A 25,393-nucleotide genomic window follows, 5' to 3' on the forward strand; every position below is an offset into this window, starting at 1 on the left:
ACCAGAGTCCGCTTCTATCTTTATTCTCGTCTTCTACTTTTTAGACAGTTATGTTGAAATTTCAGACTTGTATTCAGGTTTTGGGATGTGTATGGTTCCATTTTCCGCATACTTGAGTTATGAAACACCTTATTGACGTATGTCTTATTCTCGTTTTACTTTCCGCTTAATAATTGGTTAAAAGAACTTATGAATTATTTCGAGTTCACCTATGTGGTTGGGTAGGTACCCTCACGTCTATCTTGACTTTTGGGTCGTAACAACCCCCTCGTAGTAATCCAAGAACTCTATGGCTCCCTTATTGGCTCACCCTTAAAAGAATTTTCCTTGAACTTCAGAAAGACTCCAACTTAAGAGGATCACCGGCATGAAGAATAACCAACTCAACAGTAAGTTGTGGAACTACAACAAGTAATAAGGTAGGAGTTTGATATCCTGGTGTGTCTTATTGAACTGGAGATAGTGCACTTAGAGTTTATACACCCACGATTGTAGGAGCATGAGAAGTAGTGGAGGGAACAGGTATACTATCTAGATGGGATCTAAGTCTCCAACACACTTAAAATACGAAGCAATGTATCCTATAGTGTTGGAGCAACTATGTAACCCTTTAGAACTTGAGAGGGCACCTCCTATGTCTCCGATGCTACTTATCAAGGAGCAGAAGTGCACCTCGGAGCTCAACCACAACCTGTAGTGGCCATAGGAGCTCTTGCCCTAGGCTGGGTACATGTCTGTATATGTAACCTGACTTGACTCTACCTCAAGAGGCCTCTTGCACCTCATGTGCAACCTTTGACTCAGTTACCATAATGTATCTTGTCCTCACCATATGCGTAAGAAGACATTGAAAGGATTTTGCTTCCTACTTAAGTTTTGGCACACAATAGATAACTTTTTTAATAGTCCCCCGTTTATAAGTATGTGCACAACGTATTCAAAAAAAGGATTGTACTACAATTTCCATGACTCAAGGATTTCTTAACCTAGGGATCTCACATTTATCACGACTCAAATCTCTTAGAGTAACCGGCCGACAGCCAATTACCTTGAATCAAGCATACCCATTATCTAATTATACTAAACAAAAATAATAATTGGAAAAACTTAAAGCAACAAAATACTACAATGTCTAACATGACTCAATATAACATAAATATCTGAATTCTCCTAAAGGTGCTAAGTATAATCTATACATCATAATATTATGGAAACATCTGTAAAATACCAGGGGACAGGCTTCACATAATAAACACAATCCAGAAACTAGAAAAACATAAGGAGGACACCATAGGAAGAATACAACCAGTAGTAAAATCATTTCCCATCGACTTAACTACCAATTTCTATTTGACTGGAGTGAATATTTTATACCATAAAAGATGTCTCAAACTCTAGTGATCTGTAACATTGTGAAATGCCTCCCAATCAAGTAAGGTCTTCATTTCTATACTACAGTTATATCGAGCATTTCCTTCTCATACAATGGCATACCTAAGTGTTTGCCCCCTAACCCTCACTAAAAAAGGCTAAAGGTTTCTTACGGACAGCACACGATAGATACTCGGTGTAATCTTATGGGGATAGTAGAGTATCGCCAGAACGCTTAACCCTGCCTTTATAGGTAGATAGGTTGTTTCTAATTGACCGTAGACTCAAGTAGAGGTTTCTTAATCAAAAATCAAAAAGAAAGGATAAAGGTTAATTTTGTCTGCACCAAGACAACTCCTAATCCTTAGAAATATGCATCCGCCTTTATAGCGAACTCTTTAGAAAAATCAAGTAAGAATTAAAAACAGTTGGTAAGGCTTGGAATGTGAGATGGACGTCTTATATATAAGATGATTAAAATTTAATAATGTTTTAGCGTTTATGATCAAACTTACCCACGTTTTGTATGCATTAAGGACTATATTCGTTAAGGAAAATATATGGAGAATCAAAATAGTCCAACCCTCATACATGAAGGACCTTTTTGATCATTTTCGTTTTTTAGAAGTGGTTATTTTTGGGGTTTTAGTCAAAAAGAAAAAAAGGAAAAGATATTGGCAATACCATCGTTAAATTAATACGGCAAAACTGGAGAAAACGTTTAAAGAAAGAAAGCAACGCATCCCACAAATCAGCTTTTCCTTGCTCTGTGCTGGCCCCTTTTACCATTAATTAAATGCAGTATCAAAAGCAAGAAATATTGTTACACTTACTTCTCTACTGATCCAATGAAACCACAATCAATATAGAACGCCTTTTTGGGGCTTTCAATGTAGAACCCATCAATCAATCAATCAACTACTCGTTTTTTCTTTTTCAATTTTTGGGTATATATATATGATGCTTTGTGGTGCAATTAGGACAGAGATACAGACGTGGATACGTGATTATGACAGGATTCAATCATTTGCAGTTATATTAATCTATATTCAGATTGGTTGTGCACTTATTGGATCTCTTGGCGCATTATATAATGGTGTTTCTTTAATCAATTTGGGTATTGGGTTGTTTGCATTGGTTGCTATTGAGAGTAGTAGTCAGAGTCTTGGTAGAACTTATGCTGTGCTTCTTTTCTCTGCGATTTTGGTGGATGTTTCTTGGTTCATTCTTTTTGCATCAGAAATCTGGTAAGTTAATTTTCATTCTTGGTTCACTTTTTTGTTCAATTGAATAAAATGGTTTAGTGAATCTTTTAGAATAGTAATCTAGAGAGTATTACTCCTATAGTTTCTTGTCCTTCGATTTCTGCTACTATCTGTTGTTGTTGTTGTTGTTGTTTCTTGGAGTTCGATTATCCTATTAATTTGTGGGAGTTACTGCTCCTTTTTTCAGACAGCTCTGTCATGCCTTTTGTAGTATTTTGCCATGGCTTATTCGCTTCCGTTATTTCTTTTGTGTCCTTGTGCCGAGGGTCTACCGGAAACAACTTTTCTACCTCCCAAGGTATGGGTTAGGTCTGTGTACACTCTACCCTCCGCAGAGCCCAATTTGTGAGATTTCACTGGGTATGTTGTTGTTGATGGTAATCTAGAGAGTAAATGGGGAAGGATTTTGCTTGGGAAGCGATATAACAAGATATTATAGAATAACCAATCTTGAACTGAATGAAGAATTGTATGGCTTTAGGGGTCGTTTGGTAGGATGTATTAGAGAAAATAAATACATGTATTAGCTTTGGTATTATTAATCCCTTGTCTGGTAGGGTTTTTTCAACTTATGACACCCTATTCAGTACTATTCTTATACATAGCAAACCATTGCATTAGTAATACCAATACTATTCCTATTCTAATACACTATATTCATTTAATACAACAAACCAAACAATCGATGATCCATTCTTTGATAAAATTTATTTTGATAAATTATGCAGTATGTCCTAATTGATATACGTATTTCTATCTCATCAAAATAATATGTCATCTATCCAAATACTTTTTGCTTTTCGAATTAAGTACTTTTCTGAAGATGCATATTGTTAGAGTTAACTATTTGTGTGGATAAGTGGTCGATGAATTAAGATATTGAACAAGCATGTGTAGTAGAAATGGAGTGAGTGGGCTATGGTGGAGTTCAAATTGATGTGTAAATTGTAATCTCTAGCTTTGATATATAGCACCCTTTAAACATCAATTTTAGGCGTTTATTTGCGTTGAAACCACCATGTGTGAGTAACAGAAAGATTGTTCATTTTTATGTTCTTAATTATAGCTGTAGATGCACTAGAAAGCTTTAGTTAATGCTTTAAGTTGGAAGTTAAATATGCCTACATGGAACTGAAAATTCACGAGGATCTACAAATAGAAGTATGATACTAATTCATGAGGAAAGATGAAGTTTGTAAGGGTTCTCACAACTAAATGCGTTGGTTTAACTGTAAGATTGGAGCAATGTAAGAGACAAATAATGGATATCTTTACTGATATGTCTCCTTAAGACCAATGTAAGGCTCTACAGAGATGCTCCAATTGTTTCTACAAAATGAGCTGAATATATAGGTAATTAAACTTGAATATACGTGGTTCTTTCATTTCTCTCATCAGGGTTAAACTTGCACTTTGGTACCAAAATTGATGTTGGATGTTTAATGTGGACTGACCTGGAATTTTTGTCTGAAAAAGAATAGGAAAAAGGACTTGGGTTTAAAGACTATTCAATGCAAGCGCCAAAGAATGATTAAACGGACAAGGTAACTGATAATGGGTTTTGACTAGTGAAAAGAAATGGAATTCTGAGATTTGCGTAGCTCCATGAGGATTACATTCAAAGGTTAGAATTGCCTTACGCCATTCAAGACGGAGCACTATTTCTGTAAATTTCTCGATTGACCGAATGAATTGGAGCTTAAAATGGTTATTGCCTATTGCCTATTCTAAAAGGCGATATCTTTTGATCCTAACTGAGAATTTTATTATCATAAAAAGTGCTGGTGTATACAGAAGGATTACAAAGAATAACAAGCGTTGAATCAGGGGGGTTCTTGATAATCCTTTTTAGATCAGTAATCTAGAGATTTTAAAAATAGAATAAAGATCAGACACCAAGAAGGTGATTGGGATGTACAAGGTTGGGCTGTACCCTAGGTGAAGATAACAACAAAAGAACGGGATAACGATAACCTCTATACGAAAGATCCTATCCTGAAGGAGTTAATGAAATCTTTCATTTTGTGTATCACATAAACATTCTGGAGTTTACACCAAATAGCTAGCATTCACTGGCACCTATGTTTCATCTAATGCCAGTGTTTGCTTTGCCCTCAAATCACCTAAAATTCTTTTCTCTCCATAGTACCCAAAACACACAGGTTGAATAGTTCTCCAGATATCTTTCATGAGCTTGTTTCTTCCTTTGATATCCCAACCTAGCACTGAATCCTTCATAGACCTTGGCATGACCCATTCCAGACCAAACAAATCAAGGAACAAATCCCAGAGTTTTCTGGCAACTCAGCAGTGCAAGAATAAATGGATTTTATTCTCTTCCTGTTTGTTACAGAGGTAACGTCAGTTACATCATGCAAAACCCTAAGAGGGGTATTGAATACTAGAAGGATTTAAATGGGACAATTCCACTCTTTCCCATTCCATTTACATGTGTCTGAGTTATAACACTAAAGTGACAGAGAGCCTTGGTCTTTGACAGACGTGTCAGTTTGTGCCTCTTCTTGTTTTTTTTCCATCTAAATTCAAGAAATTTACTTATTAAACACCAAGTCAGTGTCAAAGAATATGTACATATTGTGGACATGACTCAATTTTGAGTCATCCACAATTATCTACCAAGTTTGACCAACTATTTATACAACACGGTATTTTGTTTTTACTTTAAAAAGATGAAGCAGAAAATCCTTAATGCTTTTACATCATCTTCACTACTCTCGAACATTTTCCTACTTCTTTCGTTAATTCAGTCCGTAGCTCCAAATTAGACAACATGATGTAGTTTCCTTGTTGTCTTTCTTTCATGCCGATCCTCAGTAATCTCCCGTTTGTGATTACTTCCTCCATTGTCCTTGGTAACGGCCATGAGTTATTGAACAATGAAAATACAGGGTTCATGATCAAACCTATAGTGCAACAAGAGATAATTAGTATTCAAATTTTTCACATGCAACTCCAACTCATATTATATCTTCCTTCTTTTCTTCAGATTTTTTCCTTTAAAATAGTGTCTACTTTCCCTCAACGGTGTGGCCTAGTGACTAATGAAGTAGTTGAGAACAATGAAGTCTCAGGTTCCAATCCCAGCGGAGATAAAAACACTAGGTGGTTTCTTCCCATCTGTCTAAGCCTCAGTGGATAGAGTTACCGGTATCTGTGTTGGTGGAAGGTAGTAGGTACCCCGTAGAATTAGTCGAAGTGCGTACAAGCTGGCCCGGACACCACAATTAGAACAAAGAAATAGTATCTTCTACTTGTAAACCAATCAAAGAAAGCTATATTTTTTGGAGATTCGGTTTCCACACTTCCATTCTTAGCTCCTCTTTTTGAAAGTACAAGTAAAAAGATTGTAAAATATTTTGCCCCTACCTCCCTCAATATCATCTTATCTCCTTAGTTTGCATCTTTTTAAAGTTATTTTCCGCCTTTTCTTCTGCATAGATGTAGGAAACAATTATGCATGAACTTTTGCTTGTCTTGTTTGATTTTTCCGAATCCACCAAATCTCCTCGCGTTCAAACCCTAGGTTTGATAGATTATCAGTGCATCATCATTTGGAACCTTTTTTCCTGTAGATGGTCTATCAATACTTCTTGGTGAGGGAGGTTCCTCTTTTTCGTTTAAGGATCAATGCGCTTTCCAAATTCATTTCTTTCCTATTTAATATATCAAATATGGAAAATATATGAGGGGGAGACACTCTATCAAATGTTATTGAAGAAGTATGAGCTCCTGTTGCGCGACATAATAATATTTCTAAAAGAATTGCCTTGTGCCCCCGTAGCATAAATAGTCCTAGACTAATGATACGTATTTACCCTATATCCTATCCTATTTATAAAGCAATCAAGTGATAGGCTAATAAATGGGCGTGCGAGTTAATTATCAATGAAGTAATTAGCTTCTAGCTTGAGTTCTTTGCATTCCTTTGACTATAAGTAGTTCTCGGTGCTAAAAATTTGGTTCAGCTCAACTTATTTGTTATTGCTAGGAACCCAGAAACTTTGCTAACCTTAATCTGTAGACTTCCAAACACAACACAGAAATACGAGCAACACTTCAACTATTATTTACTGCCAACAAATAGAATAAGTTTTACAAATAAAGAAAGAACTTCATTACATCTAACAACCAAGGTATTTTGAGGAACCTTAACCTCCAAATCTGCCAGAGAAAATCTGACAGAAAAAACTATCTTTCCTTCTTCTTAGTACAATATAACACATAATAACTGCCTAAACTGCTAGGTAACTACTAGAAATACATACATATAATAATTAATTAATAAAACATTTACAATTAACCAATTTCACCTTTTTCCTGCTGTTATAGACCCTAGTGACAGCAGGTCTAACAGTTACACTGTAAGCTGTTCTATTGGTCACTTCATGGATATTTTTGGTTTGGTTTTAGTAGCATTGTTGGCTGATGCATCACTCTCTAAGATTGTAGGTAGAGCCAGCCTTCACTCATATATTGTGTTCTCAAACATCCTTGTACGGTAAATTTACCACAGCTCTTGAAATGTTAGAAAAAGTGAAATCTTTCTTCCTGAACTCATTTATTCATGCAGGAATATTTCGTCTGGGATTTATGGAACCTTTGTTATCTTCTCGGTGAAACTCACTCTCTCCATGCAAATTATTGGGTTTTGTGTGAGATTATCATCTTCACTATTGTGGATTCAAATGTATAGGTTGGGTGTTTCTCATATAGAGTGCGCAATTCCCCGAGAAGCAGATAGTGATATGAGAAACAGTTTTCTCAATCCTGCAACTCCTATAACTAGACAGCCATCCAATTCTGATGATGCTCTAGGTGGTTCTGTATACGATCCTGCATATTATACGTCCTTGTTCGAAGACGGTAAAGACGAAATGTATTTTTGCAGGGTACGCAGCTCTACTTTGTCATTTCTTTCCTCTCTTTCTGTTATCTTTTATATATCATGTGAATTTGTCCTGTTTCAGTTGCTTTTAATTGTTTAAGCGATGTGGACATTGAATCTGATCTGTTTCAGAGGTATTTGAACTCTCCATGGCATATTCCTCCAACTTGTTTGCCTTACAAATTTTACAAATATATGGAACATAATGGATGTTAAATCTTATTAAAGGCTTGATATAATTGGGATTCTGACATAGTGAGTTGACTGGAGGAATGGCTGACCTTGTTATGCTTGACTAGAGGAAAATACAGATGAAATAAAGAAGAAAAATATTTTGCTTAACCCGCGGGGGTGGCTCAGTTGGTTGAGCATGGGGCTTTCATAATGGAGGTCTCAGGTTCGAAACGCTCTGCCTATGACAGCAGGGGATTTTCCTTCTGGGTCAAGCTCGTCGCACGGGGCTTGCCTAGTGCGGGTTATCTCTCTTGTGTGGTTTGCGAGCTATTGCACAGGAGCTGGGTTTATCCTGTGCGCACCCGAAGGGTAGCGGCTGCGGGTTCCCATGTCATCAAAAAAAAAAAAATCTCATATGCATAACGATTTTTTTTTTTAATAACCGTGGTGTCCGGCCAGCTTGTGTGCACCTCAATTAATTCCACCAGATACCTACCACCTCCCACCAGCAACAATACCAGGTAACTCTGTCCACCAAGACTAGGATAGATGTTAAGAAATGACCTAGTTTGATTTTATATGGTTTCATTTTTATCATTTAGCTGTTTCATCAAAATAACATGTGGTCTGGTTTTGGGGATATTTAATAACGGGGTATGTAATGCCTTATTCAATATGTCGGTTCTTTGTAATTTCTTGTGACATACAGTACACATCTCTGAACAGACTCCTAGCGACACAGTTTATCTTCCAACCTTTCAAGAGCTCAATAATAGATTTTGGCACGGTCCAACTCATGCCAAGAATGACCAGAAACATGTTCTGCCTAGTGACCCTACAATGAAGGAAGATCTTTAACTATTATGATTCAAATGGTTTTTTTATCATAAGAACTGCATAGGCCATGTCTTTCTAGCTCTTTCTTCTTTAACTGCTAATTTGAAGAATGTTTGTCCTGAAATGTTCAATTGTCAAGTGAGGTCCCAGGATTAGCTGCTAAAGATCTTGCTTTAGACTGAAGGACCTTAAGCCATTCCGAGGCAAAGTCAGTCAAGAAAATAACGCCTAGTAGAATTCGATCTGCAAGTTATCTGTGCGAGCATCAAATAAGTTTTTCAAATCAGACTAGATGAGGTTTTCCAAACCATATTCATAAAAAAGATCTCCATCTTTTTACTCCATTCGTACACTTTTATGTGACAGTTTGACTAGGCATTGAGATTGAGAAATTTATCTTACTTATACTACTATAAATACTTACCCGCACCAGGTGTTTACACCAAACCATGTAAATTTACTATACTTAAGTAGTTAATGAGGTAAGAATGCATGTTAATAGACCATGACTAAGAGCTAAAAGCCTATGTACTAACCCTTGTGATACATCTATTGACTTGGTGTAGAACACTGGATGCGGGTAAGTTTTTACCTTTTTACTACCTCCAATACAACAACAACAACATACCTAGTGTAATCTCACAAGTGGGGTTTGGGGAGGGTGGTGTGTCGTAGCCTTACCCCTACCTTGTGAAGGGAACTTTATAAGATGGCGAGAAGGAGGCGAAGTTGTTCTCAATAGACCCTCATCCAGGCGGGGAGAGGAGGGCACGTGATTTGGATCGAAAGTTCGACTCAAGTAAAGCACATCAAATCAGGTACTAAAAGGAAATACAATAGTGAATAAGCCTTGTTGAAAATAATGGAGGAAAGAACAGTAGCAACAACAAATAATACAATAATCGAAGCAAAGGAAACAATAGGTAATAATGTCTAGGGTAATGTCCTCGGTAAGCTGCACGTGTCATGTCCTATCTAATCACCTCTCCCCAATACTTCTTCGGCCTACTTCTACCTCTCCCTGGAGTGTGGTGGTCATGGATGGTTTCGGAAAGAAGACCAACCATAGCCAACCCGGAGGGTATGGAGGACATCTTGTGCATTTCCTCTTCACATGTCTAATCATTTTGAAAAATTGAATTTGTTTTCTAATATTTGACATTTCAGAAAACTAAGAGTCATTTTTTTCCCCAAATCTACTCTTACTCTAGTGAATGATTTACTAAGCTCTAGTTTGTATTATTTGTCTTTTAAGGTTCTTGGACACCCAAAAATTCCAAATGAGAATTATCTGCTCTTAGACTAAAATCTCAATGTTTTCCACCAAAAATTATCCTAAAAAAGAAGGCTTAACTTACTTAAACATTCAATCAATTCAATTAGATCTAAATATGCTTATTGAACCTAACAATAAGCATTCTCAAGTCTTCTTTGATGGTTTTTGGTACATTGATGGAGATATGCTTTAGATCTAATTACATTAATGGAATTTGGTATTCAATCTTCTAGCCATGTTATTTAAATATAAGAAAGTTAAGTCTTCATAACTTTTGGTGTGCAATGTTGAAATTCTAGTATAAGAGAAAAAAAAAAATCAAGTTGAAATTTTGGCTCCAATTAAATTTCATTGTGGTTTATTGGATAAGAGTTGTTGGAAAGCAACATGTAAATAGAGTGAGATGGATATGGGCGAGATCACTATACTTACAGAAAGTTAATATTGTAAGTAGCCGATGTTGCTAATCAGAATAGATCTCAAAGGTCATATGTCCATTTAAAGAACAAAGCTTAAGGGAGAAATAAAAGGTAGCTTAGACAAATACTCTTATGATTAAGACTGTTAAATGTCTTTCTTAATGTGTTGTGCAAAAACCTTAAAAGACAGAAAATATCAAATTAGCAGTTCAAAAGTTAATTTGATGAACATCATGACTTAAATTTGAATTATTAAATGATAAATACGTTTTTAGGACATCCTAAAATAGAAAGTGCGCCTCGTAAGTTTGGAGAAAGAGGAGTACAATGTTACCAGTTCCTTATGTGTTTGGTGTAAAGAAAATAGTATAGTTGACAAATTACAGTTAGTAGATTTCATTGGACTTTTGTAATTAATATCACTCTGTTGCTCTCTTTTTGGAGGTGGCCAGTATATCCCTTAATGCTGAGGAATACAATGTTACCAGTTTCAAAAAAAAGAAAGAGGAGTATCTCTGAAGCTAGTAAAAGCGGAATAATACATCTCTGTTGGAGAAAATGTGGTGGGCATTTGTTACAAAATGCATGCCTACTGTGGTAGTTACTCTGAGATTGAGTGCATATTTTTCTGTATTTTGGAGGTTTAGCTGAGTCATGATTAACTAATAAATACTTTTTATGTTATATTTGATGGCCATTATATTCTCATCCTGTTGTTTCTAGGGTAGTCAAAATAATGGCAGTGTGACGGGATCACCTTCTACGGCGAAAACAATTCAATTTAAGCCATCAATGAGCAGATCTATCCGCATCACCGACGTGAGTTATCCTTAATATGTTTGACGTTGTCAAGTTAGCTCCTCATAATGCTCAGTTTTAGACTTCATATGCTCTAATGTTGTTGTAGATTGCTATGTCTTTATTAGTTAGTATAGTTAATAATTGCTCAACGACACTTTTGAATCATGAAGAGCACTTTGAGTCTCGGGGACCTTGTAGTGATAGGAAAGTTTAGTCCAATATATAGTTGACTGCCACTGAATATTTTCATCAATCAACTAAGTGTATCTAGGAAGTTCTTCCGGATCTCATAATCAGACTAATTTTTTAGCATCAATTGTGAACAACTTTAAAGTGTTAAGTACTAAGCAAGAGATAGTGCCCTTGTGATTGCTGTCCTGTATCTATAATAGTGGTTGCAGATCAACTTACCTACTATTATTTAGGGTCTCAAATGACGACGAAAACCAGAATATATATTCCAGAGAGACCTTCTGGGTTGAGTTTTTGCAAGTCAGCCAAACGGGGACTGGTCCTATTTCTACTATTGTAATAATACCAATTTTACGGCTGAAAAGGCTTCAGACTTATTTCCATTTATACCTCAGAGACCATGTAGTGTCTACTAGCATATCTGCAGAAAATTAGCGTCTGATAGAAGTGCAAGTCCTTTCTGCTGCATTTGAACTGCTTTGAGCTTTCAATAGGAAGAAAACTATTTCTAGTTGTAAAGTATACATTTTGCATTTTTTTAATGACATTTTGCATTTTCTTTTGGTGTAAGTACTTAGTACTTACATCGATCTTGGTGACAGGGCCAAAAAGAATCCTTTACTTTTGCATTTTCTTTTGGTGTAAGTACTTAGTACTTACATCGATCTTGGTGACAGGGCCAAAAAGAATCCTTTACCATCATCTTATTTGCTAGCTAGTTTCTCATCTTTTATCTTAGTTTCATCAGATTATATCTTGTAACACCTAAACTGGAAAGGTGCCTAGGTCCACTATTAATGCCTCCTATAAAAACCCAGCAATTGTCAGGAAGCTGTTTGTTGAACTTTTGGAGATGAAGCTGTGTGTTGCTTTAGTTTGACTTTGCCAACAATTATTCTCTTTTGATCTCTGAAATCCTTGTGTTACTTGCTTTTACTTTGTTTTCCGTTTTTACTGCCTTCCATGCCAGTGGCTTGACATAGATGGAGGTCTTCCTTGTCAATTTGTTTCTGACGGCAGATAATTCTTTGGTTTAAGTTTAATTTCTCAAAATGCTTTGAAGCCTGTAAAGTCTTTTTCCGTACTCGCTCAGCTTAGCCCTGTCTCATAAAGATCTTTGTGACATCACCATAACAATCTCAGTTTTACATACCTTATCAAAAAATGAAAAAAACATTCTCAGTTTATTCATATCCCTCTAGTTAGTTCACCCCCTCTAGTTTTTCAAAATTTCGTTGTGGATTGCTTCTTTGACTTTCTTTAATTCTTTTGTTTTTTGGTTTCATTTGATAGTAAACTTACAGTTTCTTGGGCATATTGGTTGCTTGCTTCCTTAATATTTCCATCTACTTTGATCAGGAGTGAACTAGAACACATGCATACGAACAAAGGAATCTATATTCTGCATATTGATGTCAATTAACCTTATATAGTTCTCTTTCCTTTTGCTTCACTTATTTCTATTATTTAACCTCATTAATCTTTTTTTATCTACTGTCTAAAATTAATGTCCCAATCCCAGCAGCTTTCACCTTTAGTTCTATCTCCATGTCAACCTCATTCTAGCCTCTCCTTTCCGATTTTGTTTCAAGTACAACATGCAACAGCTACAACTGCACCTCAATTTCAAGCAAGTTGGATTGGTTGTCTGTATCCTCGCCGTCCATGTCGCTCCATTTAAGTCCGTCAGTCCAACAATATAAAAAATAGTTTCTCTAGCACTGAAAGTTCTCTGTATTTTTTATCTCATAAAAGCTTTTACAAGACTAAAAGACTTCAAGTAATATTGGACCTAAGGTAGACACACAGGCAGATCCACAATACGATATGTAGTATTCATGGGAACGCAGTAGCTTTTGTCTAGACCTTGTAGATGTATTAAGAAATCTGAAAGCATTGGTGTAATTACTGCTGTTTTACATAGAACATTTGCCTCTTTTGATTCATGGTTGCAAAGTTATAGCTCGTCGAAAAAACGGATTTGGAATTATCTTTCGTTCCAAGGCATAAAATGATCTTGTAGCACTTACCAACAAGGTCCTACCCCGATTAGTATTACGCCAAAGAAACCCATTATAGACATAAGAACACTATTAAAGTTCTTCATCAAAAGAACACTATTAAAGTTCTCATACCTATTTTTATCCGAACCCCAGAGTGACCCTGACACGGACATTGCTCCTTTAACTATGGTGCTGCTTGATGTATGATTTTGATCCCAACACTATTTCTGTTTCCGATGAGCTTCATTTTGCTAGTAAAGTGGTAGGATAAGGAGCTTCCTTTTCGATCTCATTCAATTTATGATTGGCGGAGGAGGTATTGCTGCCAAATTGACTATGTGGGTGCTAAGTAGATAATCTTTTTAGTATCTAATTCTGAGGATAGATTCTTTTTCGAACTCATTCATTAAGTTTCATTTGCAGGACGACTGTGCTGCAAGAAGTCCCCAGCATGTTTGAATTTGGTTGTTTTACGATGAGCATTTTTGGAAACATCCATTCTCCATTTTTTATCTGGAGATTTAGTTTGGTCACTCGATTTCGCAGGTTTGTGTATGGTAGTGAGTTCTGTACAGTAATCAAATGGTAGTATTCTTTTCCAGGATTATACAAATGATAAACCTCATGTTTTAGTTGTCCTGTAAAGATAATCATGTAAGTTGTTCTGGCAATGCAATTTTAACCTTTCAAGTAACCTTCTTGAAGATGTCTCAATATGAGGTTCATCAATTGAAGATAGGTTTTGAATTTTATGGCATTGGTAATTGGCTTCTATTTTTTGAAATTGGTAACGACAGTAACTGGCTTCTATTTCTTCCCTTGTGTATTTCTCACAGCAGTATTGGGCTTGATTGATTCAACTCAATATGTCATTGGTCAAGCTGTTAGCTTATTATCAGAATATATAACTGCCATATGCTTATATCCACAGCATGGAATGATAATTTTAACACTTCTCTATTTTTTTTGAGAAACTGGTACTGAGCAGATAAAGGATGTTCCGAAAAAACACTTCTCTATTTGTGAGCCATTTTCCATACCATAGGGGTATTTTTGGCCCTTTCTCATTTTATATATCTGTTTTGAGAAAACGAAACAATTCCTTTTTCTTTCTGAAAAACATATTTGTTCCATAGGTAAAGCGGTTATTCTGCATAATCCATGTTTGTTTCGTCGTATACTATTAATATAATTCCAATGTGATTGGAAGCTTCCCTTTTGCTCGAACTTTAGAAAGTTTCATTAATATAACACATTGAAGGACAAAGTGACGTCATACCTCACGCAATAGATAATAAACAATTCATATTATTACAACAATCACATACCCAGTGTAATTTCACAAGAATTCACTTCTACCTTGGAGGTAGAGAGACTGTTTAATATTTTTACATAATATAATATTTTCTTTTGGTCAATTTGTGTAATAGACTTTTTATTTAATTTTCTCATTTTGCCTTTAATGAGATGATTGCAAATATTTATGACTTATTATTATTTTTTGGATCATAAGTCTAAACGTTTTTTTCTTAAACTGTGTGCATAGCCAATCAAAATAATCACATAAATTAGGAAGTACGGACAAACTTGAGAAATGTTGATCCATGATTTGGGCCATATGGCACGATCCTTGAAATTTACATAAACATGTGCATTAATTCTTCTCAAAAGTAACGACCTGTCAATTTTTTTATGCATAATATATTTGTCGATGCATCCCCCACTGTATTGATTATTTGAAGAATCCAAATTATCTGGTGCCGTTATACAGAAATTAACAGTATAAGGATTGTAGAGCTCAGAATTATAAAATTATATTCAGAAATTTATTATTTGAACTAGAATAATAAGTGGTATTATAATAATCAGAATTATAAAATTATATTCAGAAATTTATTATTTGAACTAGAATAATAAGTGGTATTATAATAATCGGCGTAACATATTTGTGATATTGCTACAATTCTATTCTTCTACTAAATGACATAATGTTCTACAGAATTGCTAACTATCACATGGCAAGCCGAAAAGTGTATATGATGCACTTATAATATCTAGGAAATCAGATCTCTTGCTCCTCTTACAATTTGAATAGAAGAAAATGACATCTTCAGATCTCTTATGTGTTATTTTAGATCTCTTATGTATAAAAATGAAAATCTTCTGTAAAAAGAACATAAAAGTAAAAACAAATTGTAAGTGGGCTACAAAACCATATGACATATCTAGCAAATCAAGAGAATGTTAAGAAAAAGAAAATAAAAAGGATTAAAACTGAAGCGAAGACACGTTTGAAAGCAAAAGAGCAAAAGTTGTTGTACTTGATGCAGAGAGCAAAAGCGTGTATTTTACACACAGAAAGCAAAAAGCTAAAAGAAGAAAGCAGAAGCGGGTAATAAGCGGAATCAAACTCGGACATTAATTTGGGTGGAACATTTCGCCCTTTGCCGGTGGCAGAAAAGGTTAGTTCTAATTTTCGCTTTGGGTTCAAAATATAAAAAAGAAATATACGGTTTATGGTGTTCAACATCTACTATATATACATAAAAAATAATTTTAACGTCAGAAAAATAAGATTTTTTTTCCGTTTAAAGTGGTTACGAACACCTCGAAGATAGCTGTGGCTTCCGCCACTGGGCACAAGAGGCTCTCTTGTTACTGCGGGTATATATATCTTAATAAATAGATTCCAAACGCGTAACTAAAAGCTAACATGCAGATATGCTTAATTGATCTGAGGTTGAATTTTTTTTATTAGATGTATTTAACAATGACATCTTAGATAAATAGTATAGTAATAATCCGTTACATTTAAAAAATGGGAAATAACATTGTATAAGCATCTTAAATATTAAGAGGTCAAGAAGTTTTTATATATCACTTCAGATCTAAGAAGAGACAACTTTTCCATGCAAGTCTAATCTACGCGTAAACACATCCACTTTATATTGAGTATTCATATTTTAGATTGTGAAACCATCCCTTAATAAGGAGCTTAGAATAAACTATGATACTCCTTATGTCCCAAAAAGATTGTCCTGCTTTTCTTATTAGTTTATCCTAAAAAGATTGACATCTTTCTATATTTAGAAACAATTTATCTTTATGAGATGATTTATAGCCACACAAATATCTAAGGTTTTTTTTTTTTTACCATATATTTTAAAAAATTTCCTTTATTTTTTAAATTTCGTGTCAAGTCAAATCAGGACAATCTTTTTGAGACGGACGGAGTAAAAGTTACACTTGATTGAGTCTGTTTATTGAATGAGTTGATGTAGAAATTGGAGGATGTCACATCATGCATGGGTATAGTGGAGCATATGCGGTGTGTGACTGAAAGGATACAAAATTTAATTTTTGCAATATTTTTTTTCACTTTTTGCATAAATACTTGAGTTTAAATTAAACTTTTGTCATCTAAAAACAGCACAACATAAACAAGAATTTGCAAGGAAAAACAGATTATTTTCTAACCAAAGCTTTATTTCCACCAAGCTAATTTGTATAAAGTTTTTTCCCAAATAATTCTTTGTCTAAAGTTTATCCTGCAAAATTGACTATTTTCGTTAAGGCAAAGAAAAATATGCCATGTCAACTTTTTTAAAAAAGAAAATTATAAAATACATTGTAGTAGGGGCAGCGGCGGATCTAGGATTTGGAGGTTCCGAGTGTCACACTAGGATTAACGGGTTGGTTGTTCAAATTTGGCTTTGTTCGGATGTATCTTTTCGATTTATATGGATAAATTGATCGAATATGCAGATTTGTTTAGTTATGTTCTCTTTTAGATATCTTGTGATTAAAGATTCTTAAACAATTGAGAAAGGGAAAAAATTCTAATTTAGAAATTTGAACTGTAAATCATCTACTATCATTACCTCAATATATTCATACTCAGCCCAATCATCTCCACTTAGCTCTGACTTTGATAACAAAATAACCCTATAAATTTATAAAATTATATGTATAATCAACATTCATCATTTTAAGAAATGTAAATCATTATTTGCATTTATATTTTACTATTCAAACTTATTTTTATTAATATTAATGTGATTTTTAAAAATTTACTACTCATCAATACGAGGTACAGGTACAACATGCTTATCCAAACTATTAGAGATTAGTACTTAAAGAAAGAGGAAGTAAAAAAAGTCAAAATCTAGTTAAAATGTTAAAACAAAAAAGAGTCTACTAGGATTGATAAAGAACAGCAAATCAAGAGAAATTAAAGAAAAAGAAAAAGAAAATAAAAAGGATTAAAACTGAAGCGAAGACACATTTGAAAGCAAAAGAGCAAAAGTTGTTGTACTTGCTGCAGAGAGCAAAAGCGTGTAATTTACACACAGAAAGCAAAAAGCTAAAAGATGAGAGCAGAAGCGTGTCATAAGCGGAATGGAACTTGGATAGTTTGGTGGAACATTTCGCCCTTTGCCAGTGGCACCAGAGGCTCTCTTGTTACTGCGGGTAGCACGTTAAAAAGATATTGGATCTCTTATCAATGCTTAACCCTATATATATATATAAATAGTTTCAACCGAAGCGTCCGAGTGCCATGGCATCCCAACCCTTCTGCATAGATCCGCCCCTGAATAAGGGTTAAGCATTGATCTCTACCGCCTGTATGTAAATGTCACAAAGAGATAAGATAGGGATGACATAAATCTTTGCCTCTATTACAAGATGAAGAATGGACTTAAACATTAAAAAAGGAAAAGAACTTAACCATCCTTATCGCCAAATGAACAAAAGAAAAGTTGTTAAATGTGGACTCCTCCTCTACATTTAATCCCACTAAGGTTAAAAAAAAAAAAAAAAAACTAAATGTGAAATAAGTTAGTGGTATGTATAAAAATATAGAATTACAGAGAAATAATATGGTGGTGAGTCATTTGATTTGCATAACTCTAAAATTAGGCATCTGACACCTTCCCACATAAAATAAACCTATTATATTATGATTCAACACTAGTTTAGAAAATTTGGGGCCTCTAATTTAAAGGTCTTTGACTTAGGCTCAATTGAGAATTTAGACCCTAATTTTTAATTCTTCAATATATCGGCCTTTTTAAAGTTTAATGGTAATTAACTTAAGACTATTTATATAAGGTTTGAAACCGCCCAAAAGTTTTAAAAATAAAAAGTGGTTCAACGCAAAAAATAACAAAATAATCCAAATATTTCTATTTCTATTATATATAAGTGCCAAAGGAGGACCAACATAGCATCAAGTACTTGTACCAAAAGTTGTACACGCAATGAATGCTTGTACTAAAAGCTATATAACTTGTACACTTTAACCAACTACTTTTTTATTCCACGTGGATATGTGTCATAATACTTAATATTTATTCTCTTCTCATATATAAACATATGCACTTCAATTTTAATTCTCCGACACATTTATTTCCTCTTTACACTTGTATTTGTTCACTTTTGACTTTTCACGTTCTTGCTGAATATTTATTCTATCCTCATGTATAGATGTATGCGGTTTAATTTTAATTCTCCTACAAAAATTTATTTCTTCCGTGCACTTTTACTTGTTCACTTTTGACTTTTCACGTTCTTTAAGAATTAATAAATTCCACGTGGACTTATGTCATAGTACTGAATTTATTTTCTTCTCATGTATACACGTATGCACTTCAATTTTAATTCTCCGACATATATTTATTTTCTCTGTGCACTTTTACTTGTTCATTTTTTATTTTTCACGTTCTTGCTGAATATTTATTTTCTTCTCATGTATACATGTATGCACTTTAATTTTAATTCTCCGACACATATTTATTTCCTCCGTACACTTTTACTTGTTCACTTTTGACTTTTCACATTCTTTTAATAATTAATAAATGAAGACTCCCCTCCCATATTACTTACCACATTACTTGACTTTTCACGTTCTTTAAGAATTAATAAATGAAATATCCTTCATTCCATATTACTTAGCCACATTAATATACTTGAATTTTCACGTTTTTTAATTAATAAATAAATATTCTCTCGTCCCATCTTACTTGTACATAAATAAAAATATATGTCTATTTTTCATTCTATATTTCTCTCTCTCTCTCTCTCTCTCTCTCTCTCTCTCTCTCTCTCTCTCTATATATATATATATATATATATATATATATATATATATATACGCCTAAGGTGGATGAACATAACAATAATAAATTGTACAAAAAATAATTGAAATTGTCTTCTACAGAAGGACTAACATGTGTGCATTTCGAAGTTGACATTAATTCTACCTCTCGCGTGTTTTTTTTAAGTCCCCACGGTCCATGATGTCTTAATTGTCCTTTCATTTCCTTCATTTGGCATATACTCCCTCTGTCTCAATTTAAGTGTCTACGTTTGACTAGACACGAAATTTAAGAAATAAAGATAGACTTTCGAATCTTGTGGTTCTAAATTAAAAATGTGTATAATATAATAAAATATCATTTGAATCTTGTGATTATAAACTTGACATGTAGGATATTTGAATTGTTGACTTACTAACGATAAAAAGAGGCAGACAGAACCAAAATAAGACAATTTTTATTTTTATTTTTAACAATAAATGCCCAACGTGAACGAACACAGCAACAATAAATTGTACAAAAAGCAACTGAAATTGTACTCTAATCTGGGACTAACATGTATACATTTCAGAAGTTTAACATTAATACTACCTCTTATGTGTTTACTTTTTAAGTTCCCACGTGTCCGCAGTATCTCAATTTTCCTTTCATTTCCTTCATTTGGCATATACTCATCCTCGTCTCAATTTAAATGTCTACGTTTGATTAGATATGGAGTTTACGAAATAAAGATAGACTTTTTAAATCTTGTATTTCTAAATTAAAAATGTGTATAATATAATAAAATATCCTTTAAATCTCAAGTGATTATAAACTTGAGGGCATCGATAAGGGAAACCCCCGATATTTGAATTGCGGAAACTCAACTTACTAAATATAAAAGAGACTCGAACACCAAAATAAAAAAAAATATAATAAAATATCCTTTAAATCTTGTGATTATAAACTTGAGTAATATTTGGGGAAAACTAAATATAAAAAGAGGCATAACCAAAATAAGATAAATTTTAATAATAATTGAGAAATTAAGGAGAAAAATAAGAGGAAAAGAAAAATAATCACAAAATCTTTGCAAAATATACAAATCATAAAAACGGACTAAAATGAATAACCAAATTAATCATGTCAGCCCCGTGCATCACACGCGCATAGTTTGCTAGTAAATATAGAAATGTTTTCTCCTCTCAACCCCATTTCACTGCTATTTCCTTCCCCCTTCTAGACGATTGCCCTAAAATTCTCACAAATCCATTAATTTAGCTATTGTCTGAAGCCTTTGCTCCTATTGTTCTTTCTTCCTTCACAATTTTCTTCCCCGATTTTCATCCATTATCTCTCAACTACCATTGTTGAACCCTTCATGGTTTTGGAAAATTTCAAATTTGGGTAGTGCTTTTTGCCTACATTGGCTTGGGCATTACTCATTAGAGTTGTATTTGGTAACTTTTTTATCTGGTAAGCTTTAAATCTTCTTCTGCACAAACTTTGTTCGGTTCTGCAGATTTACACTTTCTGGTAATCATCGTCTTCAATTTATAATAGACCATTATCGGTTTAGTCTGTTTGGATTTGTATTTTTTGTTTACTATAGACTATGTTGAATTTATGGAGAACCGTGTTACAATCGTAGCTGGTGATTATTTTAGGGAGTGAGTTGAGATTAAAAAAGGCTGGCATTGGACTTCAAAGTAAGAAATATTTTTTGTTGAATTGGATAAGAATGCCACCTATAAAGATTTGGTAGACAACATAATTTTCGTGTAGTGGGTTAAATTCCAAAGGAAGCAACGTGTCCATTAATTACACAATTGGTGCTGCTCCTAGCAAGGGAAACATAGCTCCTTCGTACATCAGGAATGATTCGCGTGTGTGTTGATATCTTCTTGATGTTGGTAGGGATGATTCTAGGTGTTTTCTACATATATGTGTGTCTGAGAGGTCTGCTCACGGAGGTCCAAATCAGTCACGGGCAGCCTCATCAGATCGTTCATCAATCATTGATGTGGTTGGATGATCTTGGAGAATTTCCAAGGAACAATATAGTACATAAATTGATAGAGAAGATATCGAACTTTGTGCTGGAGTTTCCTGCAACTTATCTATTGCACAATCTGCTGCAACAAAGTCCAGCCACAGGTATCCTAATGGAACATGTTTTAAGCTTGGGAATACTTTCATAGAACAAATTACTTTAGTTAATACACATATGCTAGCTTCTGTGAAGAAACCCTTTAATTTCAATACAAAAAAGAGCAACATAAAACTATATGTGACAGTATGCGTAGATGAGAATGCGAACCGAGACTGTGCGGCACGAATTATATGAGTAGTGATAGATTTTGTTACTAAGTACGATCTCATGCAACGCACAACATCTTGCTAGCCATTATAGACACGCCTCAACTGAAGTAAATATTGGACACATGGGAATAAATCTCTTCTAGGCAAAGGTCCCTCACCCAAAGAAATCGAAAAGTCTATTCATGCAGAATGGGTTTTCAGGTTAGCTACTAGAAGTGTTGGTTTGAAGGCCTATGCACTAAGAAATTGGTTAGGGGGACAACGGAGTTGGGGTATTGGAACTTGGCCGCGCTTGGCCTTGCGCTTGAAATTACAAATCCCGGAAGCAAGACTGAATTAAAGCTTGACGGGGAAGGGAGGTTCTTATAATTTTTCACATCTTTCAGCGCTTGCATTATGAGATTTCGACACATGAGAAAGGTCATAGCATTTGATGGCAAATTCTTTTTTTGGTTAAAAGTCTGTACAAAATTATTAACTCTATTTGGACTCAGAGTTAGATCTCAAACTTTCTATAGCTATACATTTAATAAGCTTGGTTACATTGCTAGGACTAACAAAGTGCTAGAGAGGGTAAGCTATTAGTTGGTCTAGGTGACTTCTTCATTTGGCATGTCTTAGTCCTTCATTGTGTAGTTGTATACCGATTTCCCAGAGTCTTTGCAAGCTGCCTGTGGCCTGATTTGAGAATCTTCTACCATTACGTTCTACCCCAGATAAGGCAGACAGCTGCAGCCAAAACAATATCCCAGGATGCAAGCTCTTGGTCTACTATTACTCAGTCTTTGGATCAACTATAAAACCTCTTGGTTCCAGTCTTTTATTGGATTGTGAAAGCCCATCCATTTCAACAGAGAAGGCGACACATATTCTGAATATGACAAGCAAAGAACAAATGATCAAAGTTCTCCTCCAATTGATTATCACATAACACATATTCAGTTTGCACTTCAATCCCCCACTTGGAAATTCTGTCAACAGTAGAAAGCTTCCTCTGTAATGCCATCCATAAGATGAAATGATGTCTTGTTATAAGCCCCTTAACCAATGCCAGTTACTCCAGTCAGCTTTTTGATAATGAGGTAATATTGAGAAGTAGCCTTTTTTAATGTCGAACCCCCCTTGAATAGTCATAGTTTGTAGAGCAGTCTGTACAGTAGCATTCCTTGGGAGACAGCTCCTTGCATAAAAAGTTTTCCTTGCCAACATGACTACTTAGGAGTATTCATTGTTCCCAGATCATTTGCTTTTATGTAGAAAGTATGGACCTAGCCACCAAAAGCTTATTCTTCCTCCGGTCCACAACCCAAAGAAGCTTACATATTGCTGCTCTATTCCAGATAAGGATATCAATTACATTCAATCCACCAGTTGTTTTAGGTCTGCAAATTTTTTCCTATACTGCTAGTGCTTTTCTTGAAAAATTGTTGTTCATAGTCCAAAGGAAGGTTCTACAAACAGTAGTTACCATATAGATGATCTTCTTTGGTAGTAAAAAATTTTATGCCCAGTAAGTTTGCATCTCAAATAGTACACTCTTTACAAGATGAAGTCGACCACTATATGACAGGAACTTAAAAGACCAACACTTAATCCTAGAGATCATCTTTTCAACCAGAGGCAAGCATTAGTGGATAAATAGCTTTCTAGTTGAGAGAGGGACCCCCAAGTATTTAAATGGTAGTTCACCTAAAGTGAGATGCAGTACAACTAACATTTGTTCTTTAAAATCATTAATCGCTCCTACAATGTACAAAGAAATCTTTTCCATATTAGCTTTGAGTCCTGACACCACTGAGAAATGCTTAAAAATGTTTAACAATGGATGTATGGATACTGCTTCAATTCATGAATAAATCATCAACAAAACAAATGTGAATTATGCCAAGTCTGGCACACTTGGGGTGATAGTTGAACTGAGGATTGTGCCTTAGTTGCTGCAAGGTTATGAGGATTGCCGAAGTATCTTTTTTTGCCTTAAAAATAGGAGTTAACCCACCATTGATCAGCACAGAATACTGGACAACAGTGACACGCTCCATAATCAAATCAAGCAGTTTTGTAGGGATCCCAAATTCCAGCAACACCATCTTTAGGAAGGGCCATTCAACTGAACCATAGGCCTTCCTAATATCTACTTTAATTGTGCTTCTAGAAGAGATGCCTTTATGATAATATCCTTTCACCAATTCATGTGCTATAATAACATCATCCAATATGTTCCTGCCTTCTATGAAAGATGACTGGGAAGGGCTAACAATATAATCAGTAACAGTTTTGATCTTAGCGGTCAGTATTTGGGATATATGTTTGTATAGTGTGGAACAACAGGCTATAGGTCTATATTCTTTCACAAAGGAAGGGCCCACATACTTTTGGCACAAGAGTCACTGTAGTGATGTTAACACCTTTCAAGAGTTACATATATTTTGGTTCTTCTTTCTATATCATAATAGACGATGAAATATCGGCATACTTCCTTATCACATACATACAAAATTTGAAGGGATTGACGTCACAGGTCATTTGACCAACTTCCATAAGATACCTCAATCGGATATCCATACATGGTGCAAATTCTCTTTCCTTTGCCCTCACAACATCCTTCATCAACTGTATTTTGAGACGGTTCTCTTGTTCACATTAACCTGCAAATTCCCTATGCTGTGCATCCCTGAGGAACCTTAGGCGACTCTGCACTACTTGCAATTATTCTTAATTACCTCCACTTTCACCTTTACTCATACTTACTCATAACTAGTGTTTCTTCTGAACACAACTTCGAAAGTCTGTCTCGTATTCTAGGCACAGTAATTCATCTGAAGTTAAAATACTTATACTAGAATTTATCAGTTCAGAGAGTTGTGAACTACACACCTGTAAAACCGAAGCTTCATGCATTTGAACCATTCTGGAATATGTAACTCTGCATATTCGGTAACTTGTCTACATTCTCTTAGCTAGCCATAACCAGGCCTAACATGAGTCAATTACTAATTGTTCAAATCAATTTGTCTTTTATATCAATTCAAAGTAACTCCTTCTGGGGACTATGTCCATTTACTCTCGTTTCTGAGTCGGGGTATTCATGTCTCGTACTGATCTTCTAGATTTTCAACTATTAAAGTGGACTGTTGATTAGCACCTCTAACTAAGAAGGTTACTACTGTCTTCTTCTTACCACTGCACTTACATATTCTCCCAGAGTCTTTATAAAACTGTAGAGTCTACAATTCCATTTATTTTGAACCTTCACTGCAATCTTTCTTACTGCTCTATTATAGAGCAGAACACATGATTTTGTCAAATATTTTAATCATACCATCTCCCCCTTGGTAAAATAGCTAACGTCTTATGCTCAAGGACCCGTTACCTTTATAGAAGTCAAAATGTTTCCTCTTCACCTTCTGCAATTCTTCGTACTTCAAGTAACTTATGTCTTGCCTTTCAAATCACCTTAGGATAATCTTCCCTTACTAGGAACATGTGAATCAATATGTGTACATATTCTCTCAATAGCAACCCTTTTGTTGCAATATGTGAAATGTTTGCCTCTTCTTAGAATTTGCTCCACCTCAATGTCTTCTACACATTTCTGAAAGTCAACTTTTTCTTGAGGGGGCACTGGTTACCAATAATTCTATCTTCATAAAACAACACAACATTAAAGTCCCCTAAGATGATCCATGGGTTAGAACAAGTAGCAATTAAGGTTCTCAGGTGATCCCAAAGGCCCATTTTACAGCAAAT

The 25,393-nt window shown here is 34.8% G+C and overlaps 1 protein-coding gene across 3 annotated transcripts; it reads left to right on the forward strand.

Annotated features, from left to right (window-relative positions):
• Nucleotides 1-2,111: 2,111 nt before the first annotated feature.
• Nucleotides 2,112-14,018, forward strand: LOC132035426 (uncharacterized). 3 transcript variants are annotated; one of them, XR_009409245.1, is made up of 4 exons: nucleotides 2,112-2,618; nucleotides 7,228-7,546; nucleotides 10,977-11,067; nucleotides 13,668-14,018. XR_009409245.1 is itself a non-coding variant. In XM_059425702.1 (4 exons), the coding sequence occupies exons 1-4, from the start codon at nucleotides 2,329-2,331 to the stop codon at nucleotides 13,701-13,703; spliced, it is 741 nt and encodes a 246-aa protein (XP_059281685.1). In that variant the 5' UTR covers nucleotides 2,112-2,328; the 3' UTR covers nucleotides 13,704-14,018. The 3 variants fall into 3 exon arrangements, 2 of the variants coding, with proteins under 2 accessions (XP_059281685.1, XP_059281686.1); XM_059425702.1 differs by having other exon boundaries at nucleotides 10,972-11,067; XM_059425703.1 differs by lacking the exon at nucleotides 10,977-11,067.
• The last annotated feature ends 11,375 nt before the right edge of the window (nucleotides 14,019-25,393 follow it).

The sequence above is a fragment of the Lycium ferocissimum genome, chromosome 10, assembly GCF_029784015.1.
Source record: "Lycium ferocissimum isolate CSIRO_LF1 chromosome 10, AGI_CSIRO_Lferr_CH_V1, whole genome shotgun sequence".
Lineage (NCBI taxonomy): Eukaryota > Viridiplantae > Streptophyta > Magnoliopsida > Solanales > Solanaceae > Lycium > Lycium ferocissimum.

Excerpts from the sequence above, each read along its gene's own strand:
- LOC132035426 (XM_059425702.1), top strand. The coding sequence starts at position 2,329 with ATGATGCTTTGTGGTGCAATTAGGACAGAGATACAGACGTGGATACGT. Across the intron at positions 7,547-10,971 it reads ACGAAATGTATTTTTGCAGG|GGTAGTCAAAATAATGGCAG; the intron begins GTACGCAGCTCT and ends TGTTGTTTCTAG. Across the intron at positions 11,068-13,667 it reads GATCTATCCGCATCACCGAC|GACGACTGTGCTGCAAGAAG; the intron begins GTGAGTTATCCT and ends TTTCATTTGCAG.